The sequence below is a fragment of the Sapajus apella genome, unplaced genomic scaffold, assembly GCF_009761245.1.
Source record: "Sapajus apella isolate SASKATOON/1434 unplaced genomic scaffold, GSC_monkey_1.0 scaffold3, whole genome shotgun sequence".
Taxonomy (NCBI): domain Eukaryota; kingdom Metazoa; phylum Chordata; class Mammalia; order Primates; family Cebidae; genus Sapajus; species Sapajus apella.
In genome coordinates, this window is record NW_022436943.1 from 65,796,882 (window position 1) to 65,807,585 (window position 10,704).

General features: G+C 62.3%; 1 protein-coding gene across 3 annotated transcripts; it reads left to right on the plus strand.

Moving 5' to 3' along the window:
* Positions 1-252: 252 nt before the first annotated feature.
* On the plus strand, positions 253-5,416 carry GPIHBP1 (glycosylphosphatidylinositol anchored high density lipoprotein binding protein 1). Of its 3 annotated transcripts, none has more exons than XM_032254885.1 (6): positions 253-1,088; positions 1,772-1,877; positions 2,127-2,183; positions 2,301-2,426; positions 3,418-3,531; positions 3,663-5,416. In XM_032254885.1, exons 1-6 carry the CDS (start codon positions 816-818, stop codon positions 3,920-3,922), a joined length of 936 nt encoding a protein of 311 aa, XP_032110776.1. In that variant the 5' UTR covers positions 253-815; the 3' UTR covers positions 3,923-5,416. The 3 variants fall into 3 exon arrangements, with proteins under 3 accessions (XP_032110776.1, XP_032110772.1, XP_032110780.1); XM_032254889.1 differs by having other exon boundaries at positions 987-1,282; XM_032254881.1 differs by lacking the exon at positions 2,127-2,183 and having other exon boundaries at positions 262-1,271.
* The last annotated feature ends 5,288 nt before the right edge of the window (positions 5,417-10,704 follow it).

The following is a 10,704-nucleotide window of genomic DNA, read 5'->3' on the forward strand; positions in this document are numbered from 1 at the left end:
GGGGGAGGTGGAGCGATGGGGAGAAGAGGCGATTGGGAGGTGGGGGGGAGGCGGGGCGCGGGGGAGCCGGGGCGCCCCCGGGGGAGGCGGAGCGCGGGGAGGTGGAGCGACCGGGAGACGGGGCAGACCTTGGGAAAAGTAGGGAGAGGGCGAGTCGGGGCTGGATGAGGGCGCAGGGGAGGCGGGTCCCACGGGGAGGTGAGTCCATAGGGAGGCGGGGCAGTGGGATAGGCGGGCCGAGAGCCAGAAGGTGCTGGAAGGCAGGTTGGGGTGAGACCACAGGCGGACGGGCGGGGCTGGGCTGGGGGGTGGCGCCATGTATGAAGAGAATGGGGCCTGCGGGGTGTGTCCGCATGAGCACCGCTGTGGACGACCCTGACTTGGAAAGTGGCCTTGCAGCCTTGGACTGGGAGGGGCTGGACCCTGGGTGGGTGCCCTTAGAGTGGAAAGAATGACAGGTTCGAGATGAATGAAGGAGAGATGTTTGACTCGGTGGCTGAGACATCAGAGACAAGCGTTCCCAGCCTCAGGCGCTGTCCTAAGCCCAGCAAGTCACCTCATCCCATGTAGGAGCTGAAGCCCGGGAAACCCAAAGGGATAGTCCAGTACCCAGAGCCAGGGGAAGGAAGAACCCGGTCTTAAACACAGGCAGCTCATTCCAGAACCAACTCAACTTCTGTTACAGGTGGCTGGCCAGAAAATGCCCCACCCCACCCGTTGAAAGTCGGGGAAACTGAGGTCTCGGAAGGCGAACACAATCCTGGAGCACAGGGACCTCCAGGGACCCCCAGCAGGGGCTTAGGGGGAAGGAGGGGATGAGGCTGGAGTCCCCAGGCCAGAGGGGTGTGGATGGCCCAAGCTCCAAAGCACACAGATGTTCAGGCTTGACCCTGGCTCCGGGCTCCCGTCCAACCCTGGCCGCTGCCCCACCCCTCTGCTGCACTGGGGAGAGGGGCGGCTCAGAGCCCTCTGCATCCTCCCCTAGGGGCTCTGCATCCGCTTTGGTGGAGGGGGTTGGTTCGGGGAGAGGCCTCGAGGTGCCAAGCCTCTCCCAGAGCAGCCGTCTCTCACAGAAGGGCAGAAGGCAGGTGAGGCTGATGGCTTTCCCAGCTGGAGGCCGAGGAAGCAGGCTCAGCAGCTCTGGAAAGCTCTCCACAGGACACAAGCAGGAACAGCACTGCAGACAGAGGGAACAGCAGGGGCAAAGAATGGAGGTGGCAGTGAGGGACAGCCAGGAGGCCTCGGGCCCAGCAAGCACACTGCTGAGTGGGGTGAGGAGGAGGTGAACTCACAGGCTTAGCTTGAGGGCATTGACTGTATTTTTATTTAAACACTCTTAAAAGGGCCTGGGTGGGATTGGCTCTGGGATGAAGATGCTTGACCAGTGATTGGCAAATAGAGGGTCTGTGACCCAAGCTTTGGCTGTGGAGCCCAGACATGGGGTTGGGGGTGTCAGGCATGGCCCAATCCGAGGCAAGACTCCCTGTCCTGCCCTGCAGGGCCGAGGCACTGAGCAGCAAGCCAGGGCAGGACCAGCAGCTCCTGTGGCCAGCACCACATTCGGCCGCCACAGTACAGGTGCACAGGACGCTCCAAGGCCAACCACAATGACTTCTCCTTCCCCTCCGGCCCCAGAGGTCCTGGAGGGAAACGACAGTCCCTGGCCTGGCGCCTGGAGCTGGGGACCAGTGTGAGGCCCATTGTTTGAGGCTGGAGCTGGTGGGGGCCACTGGGGAGCCCCCGGCAATGCCCTTCATCCCACTTACCGCAGCTCCAGAGCCCCACACAAGGACTCAGAGTCAGGGACACAGCGGCGTCCGGTGAGATGAAGGCGCTCAGACCTGTCCTGCTTGTCCTGCTGCTATGCGGGCGGCCAGGTACGGAGCAAAGGGTAACCCTGTGGTGGGGGGCAGCGGGCGCAGTCCCGGAGCACAGGGACCACCAGCAGGGGCTTAGGGAGAAGGAGGGGATGAGGCTGGAGCCCCCAGGCTAGAGAGGCATGGATGGAAGCTGGCCTGGGCCCCCGAGAGTCCCCAAATATCTGTGGCCCTATTTACATGGGGTGTGAGGAGGGGCTATCATAAAGCGCCAGCCCACAGCCGCTGCTGTTGTAACGCCAATGCCAGGGCACACTTGGCTGCAGGACAGTGAACAGGGTGTGCGGGGGACAGAGGTGACACCAGGTAGGCTGCCCTGAGGCCTGAGGTGGGGGCCAAGGAGTGGGGGGCACGACACTTGCCCAGAGCTGGCATCCCAAGTATCTGGGTAGCTGAGGCTTACGAGCATTTTTGCACGGCCAGGGAGAGGGCAGGCACAGCAGAAGGAAGAGGAGGAGGATGAGGACTACAGGCCAGATGGCTACGACGAGGAGGATGAGGACGAGGTGGAAGAGGAGACCAACAGGCTCCCTGGTGGCAGGGACAGAGGTACGGCCACCCAGCCCCAGGGCCCTGCTCTGCCTGGAGCGTTCTGGGCAGGGCTGTGATGGAAGCCAATAGACCAAAGCCCTGCGGTGAGCTTGCCTCCAGCAGAGTGGGGAGCACTCAGCGCACCCCTCACTTCTCCCAGTCACCATACACTCAGTTGCCTTCCAGAGTGGGGAACAGGGGAAGAAGCCACCAACTGGGAGGGTGAGTGGTGTCAGGATGCAAAGGTTAAACAGTTCACCCGGCAGAGAAGGGCTCAATGGGGCCCAGGGTGGAGACAGCAGGTGCAGGGGCCCCAGGGTTGGGTTCAGTTTGGTGGGGCAGAGAGAGCAGCAGGGCGGGCCGCCCTGTGCAGGGGAGGGCTGGGCTGGCTGCTGCAGGCTGGGGAGCCAGGGAAGCGCTGAAAGCTAGTAAGAGCCCACCCTCAGCGCCCACTCACACGCCCCCTACGCAGTGGGGCCACCCTCTGCTCTCTCCCATCCGAAGAACAAAGCAGAGCAAGTCGCCGCATCCAACCCACTGCCGGCCCCTCAAGCTGGGGCTCCCAGCATGCCCCACCACACCCAGCCCACCCCCGCCCCCAGGGCCCCCAGGCCTGCCCTCAGCCCAAGCCCCAACCCACACACCCATGAGGTGTCCGCTGTGAGGTCCTCTTCTGCCAGGCCCGGTGCTCCCGGAGGCAGGACTGAGTCAGACTCACCGCCAGGTCTTCCGTCCCACAGCAGGAGCCTGGGCAGGACTGTCACAGGAGCTGAGTGATGATGGGAAGTTCACCCTTCCTGGCCCGAAATCCCTCACGCCTGAACACACAGGCTCACGCACACAGCACAGCTCCCAGGGCCAAGCTGGGGTCACCAGCCCGTCTAAGCAGCGGGTACCGAAGTCTCAGCAGGCTAGGCTTTGGGGGCACAGCTGAGAACGAGGAGGTGGACAGGGGTGTGGGAGGAGACCCGGGGGACCCAGCCTTGGCCTGAGCCCAGCTCGTCCGCAGTGCTGCTGCGGTGCTACACCTGCCAGTCCCTGCCCAGGGACGAGCGCTGTAACCTGACACAGAACTGCCGGCATGGCCAGACCTGCACCACCCTCATTGCCCACGGGAACACAGGTAAGTGGGCATGGAGCCCCAGCACATGCACCCCCAGGCAGTGGGAAAGTCGAGGGCCCTAAGAGAGCCCTGCAGAGCCACCTCGGAGGCCCTGCCCAGCCTCAGCCCCTGTTCCCCACTCTCCTCCCCAGAGTCAGGCCTCCTGACCACCCACTCCACCTGGTGTACAGACAGCTGCCAGCCCTTCACCAAGACGGTCAAGGGGACCCAGATGACCATGACCTGCTGCCAGTCCAGCCTGTGCAACGTCCCGCCCTGGCAGAGCTCCCGAGTCCAGGACCCACTGGGCAAGGGGGCAGGCAGCCCCCGGGACAGCTCCAAAACTGTGGGCACGGCCCTCCTGCTCACCCTCCTCGCCGGCCTTGGTGCAATAGAGGCCGGGAGACCCTGACCCACCCCAGGAGACCCTGACCACAGCCCTCCCCACCCCAGGAGACCATGACCACGGCCCTTGCCACCCCTGGGAGACCCTGACCATGGCCCTCCCCAACCCCAAGAGACCCTCATCACAGCCCCTCCCCACCTCTGAGAGACCCTGACTCACAGCCCTCCTCACCCCCGGAAACCCTGACCACGGCCGTTCCCAGCCCCAAGAGACCCTTGACCCATGGCCTCTCCCTACCCCGAGCCCACCTGACTCACCCCCGGCCCAGCCAGCACTCTGTCTGGTACCTGCCCCTCCTGCCCCTGCGCCAGCTTTGGAGAATGAATTTGGAGTGTCTTGGGCGATCCAGCCATCACAGGCCCCCCTGCCCGGTTGCTTCCTCTGTTCCTGGCTTCCTCTGTTCCTGTGAGCATCAGAACGGCAGCACGCGGGCACTAGGTCCAGGCCTTGGCCACCATGCCTCAAGACCTGCAGCCCTCATGGGGGTGGGGTTGTCCACCAGCCCAGCCAGGCAGAGATGACACCCACCACATGCCTGGGGGTCCCCACAACTAATCCTCACCCTTTACTTTCTGCCATGGGAATCCCTCCATCTGCTAGTGGCCACATGGGCCCGCCCTGCCCTTCCCCAGGGCGGCCTCCCCACTGTCCAGAGGGAAGAGGCTTTGGAGGGAGGTGGTAGTCGCCCCTAGGAGAGACAGGCCTAGGGGGCTGCGGGCCAGAGCAGGAGGCACATGGAGTTGATGGGAGGAGAGGAGTAGATGAGATGGGATTTTTCCAGCCTCATCTGGCAGCACTCTAGATTCCAGTGCCCAGGGCCCGAAGCCTCATGGGTGTCATGGAGGAGCCTGGGGGTGGCAGACAGGCTACCCTGTGCCAGGGAGGGGGAGGAGTGGGCCTGCGGCTTCCTTCAGGAAGCAGGACTAGGTAGCAGGGCCGGGCAGGTAGATGGCCCATTCTGGGAGGTCCCCAGGGGCTCCTCTGGCAGGGCTGGTGACTGCTCCAGGGTCTGCCTTCGCCACAGCCCTGGGACTGCAGGCAGAGGCCCAGCCTGGGTCACAGCTCAGCCACTCACTTGGGTCTCAGTTTCCCCTTCTGAGAAGTACAAAGTGAGACTTAAAGAACCCCTGGGTCCCTCCAGTTCTACACTCCACTCACCAGGAAGCCCAGAGTGCTGCCCGGCCTGCCAAGTTCATCCCAGCAAGCACAGGAGGCCTCCGCTCACTATTCTCTCCTTTTCCTCAGTAAAAAAACCCGCAATGCCTAGCTGAGGGTCTCAAGGCAAATGCCTTAGACGGAGGGACCACGTCTTTCTCCTTCCCCTTCCCCCTTCCTGTTGGCTGAAGAGATGAGTGGAGCTCAGTAACCACTTTGCTCCGTGAGGCAGGACCAGGCATCAGGGCAGCATGGCCAGAGGGGCCTAGCTCGCTGCCGACAGAAGGCACTGCCTACCTCAGGGTCCCCTTACGTGGGAGGGGAATAAATTTCTCCCATGTGGAAGCTAATGATTTGGGGTGCCTCTGTTACTTGCATTTCGCACTCACACATGCAATTGTGTGTGCACAAACACGCACGCCTACAGCCTCGCTGGAGCACAGTGCGGGGCTGGGGCTGCCTGCTTGGAATATCAGGTCCAGCCCTCCCCAGCTCCATGGCCTGGGAACACCTTCACCTCCCACTCGGCTCTGTTAAGCGGGAGTCCAGGAGAGCCCTCCTTGTGGGCTGCAGTGAGGCTCCACCTGGGTGCCGCAGGTCAGGGCTTGCAGCCCCATGCCTGGCAGAGGGCACGTGCTGGGTAAATGGGAGCTCTGGCCATCAGGACCCTTCTCGTCACCCCACTCTTCACTTGCCATGTGTGTGTGAACATAGTATATGCCCCACCTGAGCCAGCCCAAGACCCTCAAGATCCAAAGAAACCTCATTAACCACACCCGACTTAGAAACGCCCGGCGACGTAACCTCCGTTCGCCAAATGCTTCCTGCGCACAGCTGCCTTAAAGCCCTGCACAGGTCTGTGTGACAGACCCTGCCCCTCCCAGCCCACACCACCTCTGGGTGTGCAGTCTGAAGCCACTGGCTGTAGGACCTGCCTCGGCCTTGGGTTCCTGTCTTTTCCCAGGGTCCTGGGCCCTGCCAGCAGCTGGGTCCCTCATCCTTGCCCCTGAGGAAGCAGAACGCCCAGCCGGACTCCCCTGGGAGTCTCACCTGCCCTGCCCAAAGGCACGAGAGCTGAGCATGTCCCTGCAGCTTTAGAAGCTGGTGAGGGGCCAGTACAGGGACAGAGCAGCCCACTGCCAGTACCCACCCCAAACACCACCCCCAGCAGCCCACAGAGGGCTTTCTTCTGGCACCCACAGGCTCTGAGCAGGAGGGGTCATCATGTTTAGCTGGCTAAGGTGCCCTGTCACAGCCCACCTGAGGTAAGAAAGGCTGCAGCTGGGACATGAGGCTGGAGCTCAAAGTCCCACAGCTGGGCCTTGCAGATTCAGGATCCATCCCAGGGCTTCCTGCCAACCACAGCTGCTTCCCACGGGTGTCCCAGGCTCCAGGATGCCTGAGCTGGGGAGGAGCTGGATGCCAGCCAAGAGCCAGCCAGATTTCCAGGCCAAGTCCAATCTGAGCCAGGTGGGCCAGCGGTGCCAACGGGCAGATGGCCACAACCAAGACATCCTGGGCCCCCTCTCAGAGCCCAGGGCATGCTGTCAGTCTCAGGAGTGAACACAGAGGGGCCACCCTTTCTCATCCAGCCTGGGCAGCAGGGAGACTGGGGGCTGGGGGTGCTGGGCAGGGAGGGGCAGGGCCCCAGCCCTAGAATCCACGTCCATCTCTACCAGTTTCCCAAGGCTGCCAGGACAAAGCACACAAACCTCGTGACTTCACACAAGTTCATGCTGCAGTTCTGGAGGTCAGAAGTTAAAGTCAAGGCTCTGGCTGGGCTGTTTTCTCTAGAGAGACTCCACACCCCGCCGCCCTCAGCTTCAAGAGGCCGCCTGCACTCCTTGGCTCACGGCACGTCCTCCACCTTCAAAGCCTCTCCAGCCACTGCTCCCTCACCGCCTTTCCGTCAGCTCTCCCTCAGACTCTGCTTACAGGTACCGGCTGGCGACCCTTGGGACCCGGCTGGGGACTCCGGAGCCACCTCCCATCTCAGGTCCTCTGCTTCCTCATAGCTGCAAAGTCCCTTTTGCCATATAAGGCACGTTCGCAGCCTCGAGGATTTGAACCTGGGTATGTCAAGGACCTTTCCTGAGCCCACATCAGCCCCTCCCTGGACACCTGCCCCGAGACTGGCTGTGCTCTGGAAGCAACCGTCTGGGGAGGATCAAACCAAGCTCCCTGGCTCAAGGGGCCACAGTCCCCGGAAGGGGCCTTGCCGGGACCCTGGTGGCCACAGTCCAGAAGTCAGCCCTGCAGTTATGTCTTCCTGCCCCAAAAGAATTCAGACCCCTTCGCCCCTGCTCATCATGAGAAGCCAGCCAGAGGTTTGCTCTCACTCCATCTCTCCCGCACCCCTTTGGTCTGCCCACACCCATGTCTCCCAGCCATCAAAACTGACCAAGAGCTGGGGTGCAGTGCCTGACTCAACTCATAGGACAAACCCTAACCACGCCTCCCTCCCCCGGGAGTTCTGGCCAGGCCCATATAAGGACACACACAATGGGTGTCTGACACCCCCAGGACTGAGCCCCCCACCTCCACCCACCAGCCATTCGGGGACAGGCGGACTCAGATACTTGGGTGGGGCAACCTGGGTGGGGAAGATCCGAGGGAGTGCAGGAGAGACAGTGAGAGCAGGACTCAGCCTCCAACCCTGGGGACATGGGACTCTCCCCGGAGCCCACCTGTCCATCCGCTCCCTCCTCTCCAGGGACTGCGGCCTGCTAGCGCTGCTCCGGCACCCACTCTCTGAGGGATGGAGCCAGCGTTGCCATGGAAACGGGCATCTAGGAGTGGAATTCGTTCCTAACACGCCGGCGTTTGTCTCTTAATTCATTGGACTTAATAGTGACGTCCCTGCAGTGGAGGAGCAGGTGAGGAGCTGGCTGCAGAAGCTCGCCTCGAGGCCAGCCCTCCCCCAGCCCCGCCTGGGCCCCCGGTGAGCCTCTGAGCCCGGCTCCCTTGGCTCAGTGGTGTCCCCAGCAGGCTCTGAGGTGCACTGCGAGTCACGCCGCACCCGGGCAAAACCCAGCTCTCTCTTCTCTCCCCTCTCAGCTCTGGAGGCCACCAGCCTCCCAGGGACTCCTGGGTTTCACAGCCGTCACCCTGCCCTGACCCTGCAGCGCCTCAGGCTCCTGCCCCTTGCCCCAGGCTAGGGAGCCCAGGAACCCAGGGAAAGGGAACCTGCCACGCCCCTCCCCAAAACCTCATGCAGCTTCTGACTCCCACGGCCTTGGCTCCGGACCGTGGCTCCGGGGAGCACAACTCCACCTCCACGTGAAGAGACCCGATGAGTGAGAAACAAGATGCAGCGGAAAGGGGAGAAACGTCGGCTGGGCGTCATCAAACCACAGGCGAGGCTGGGTCCTCCCTGCCTCTCAGCCCTTCCTGGAGCTCCCGGCCAGCAGGGCCCTCCAGCACCGGTGGGCGGGGAAGCCTGTCCCACCTGGACCGGCTCAGCCTGAGGTCTGGATCAGTTCCCAATGCTTTCAGTAGCAAGGAACAGGAACAGAAAACCGTCTCGTTGCAACTTTAAAATAAACACTTCATTTTGCCAGAAAAGAGAATTGTGGAGGCCTGTGGCTGCGGGCACCCCTGAACCACCCAGGGATGAGTGCGCAGGGGCCTGGCTGTGCCTGTCGGGGAGACCCCGCTTAACTCGCAGGGAAGCGGGGAGCACTGCCCTTCCTGCTCACCCATGGTGGACCTAGAATTGCACCATCAACCAGAGTCTGCTGCTGGCAAAGGGGCCCGGAGGTCTCCGCAATCAGACCACGCACCTCAGGCCACAGAGCTCGGGTGGGTACAGGTTCTGGTACAGGGCACGAGGCGGCGAGTGGGAAGGGGTGGGGGCCAGTGCCTGAGGCCCCAGATGCCTGATGCCCCTAGGGAGGGCCGGAGGGCACTGCCAGGCCTTCACGAGCTCGAAGATGGGTCCTGTGGAGACCTGCTCCCGTCCCTCCAGGCCTTGTCCTCTTCTGTAAAGGGGAAGCTGGCCCAGGGGCTTCCGAACCCTTCCGAGGGAACCTGGTCAGCCTTCGGGAGACCCAGCAGGACGACGGGAGGCAGAGTCTCCGAGCCGCAGGCTGTCTGGGGTGTGTGGCCCCTTCCTGTGGGGGAGCTGGTGGAGAGGCACACGGGTTGCAACCAGACCCCCAGAGCCACCTGGGGCAGGACCCCAGGCCTGGTGCCAGCGCCCTGCCCCTTCTGCAGGCCCTGCCCAGCCACCAGCCACTGAGGCCCAGCCAGTCCTCCCCGGCCTAGGGCGTCCCTCTGGAGCTACCAACCTCAGTACCCGCCTCTGTCCCCTGCTCCCCAGCCTCTCCCCTGGGACTTTGTCCCAACCCCGGGCTCTGCCCCCTACTCCAGGACCCTCTCCCAGGCCTCTGTTTACCCCATTCACAGCCACTGACCCCTACCTGGGCCTCTTCCCCTCAACCCTGCACCTCTGTTCCCCCCTTCGGCCTCTGTCCCGCACCCCAACCTGTGTCCCCATGGGGCCTCTGTCCTGTTCTCTGTGCAGCGTCCATGTGGGTTCCCCAGGGGCCATCGCCTGAGCACTCTGGCAGCTCTGAGTGGCCGCCAGGTCTTCCAGGTCCAGCGTGGGAAGGGCCTGCAGCTCTGAGCCGCACTCTGTGAGCCACACTCTACCCAGCAAGCCCCTGGTGTTCCTGGCGGCGTGGTGTCATGGGCCCTCCAACCAGAGCAACTCCATCTTGAATAGGGTCTGGGTAAAATGAGGCTGACACCTGCTGGATTCTGGGACTTCAGGTGTTCAGTCACCAGGACATTACAGTTAAGGGAACAAGGTAATCATGTTTGCCAAACAGACCCAGGAAATAAGGTCCTGATGTCCAATGTCTTAGGAGAAAAAGCATTCTTGGTTTAAGAATGAGTTTCACTTTGAAGATAACAATGCAGATTCTTGCGAAAGACAGTAATTACACACAGGTAAGTTATCCTTTCTCCGGAGACCGAGCAGAGCTCACCTCCCCGTAACCTTTTGGCTCTTGTCTCATGTATAAACTCGCACTGCACTAAGGCAGCACCTTCCCTCCGGTGCTTTCAGGAATGCCCACTCTGTCTACGGAGCATCCAGTGTTTATTCCTTTACTTTCTTAATAAACCTGTTTCTGTGGACTCGACCTGGATTCTTTCTTGCACAAGATTCAAGAAACCTCTCTTAGGGTCTAGATCAGAGCCCCTTTCCAGTAACAAAGGTAAGAGGCAGACCAGCCTAGAGCCTGGGAACCCTGGAACCCTGGAACCCTGAGAACCCTGGGATCTGAGAACCCTGGGAACCCTGGAACCCTGGAACCCTGGGAACACTGGAACCCTGGGAACCCTGGAAACCCTGGGAACCCGGGAACCCTGGGAACCCTGGAATCATGGAACCCTGGGAACCCTGAGAACACTGGGACCCTGGGAACCCTGGGACCCCTGGAACCCTGGGAACCCTGGAACCCTGGAACCCTGGGACCCCTGGAATCCTGGAACTCTGGGACCCCTGGAACCCTGGGACCCTGGAACCCTGGAACCCTAGGAACCCTGGGACCCCTGGAACCCTGGAACCCTGGGACCCTGGGACCCCTGGAACCCTGGAAACCCTGGAAACCCTGGGAACCCTGGGA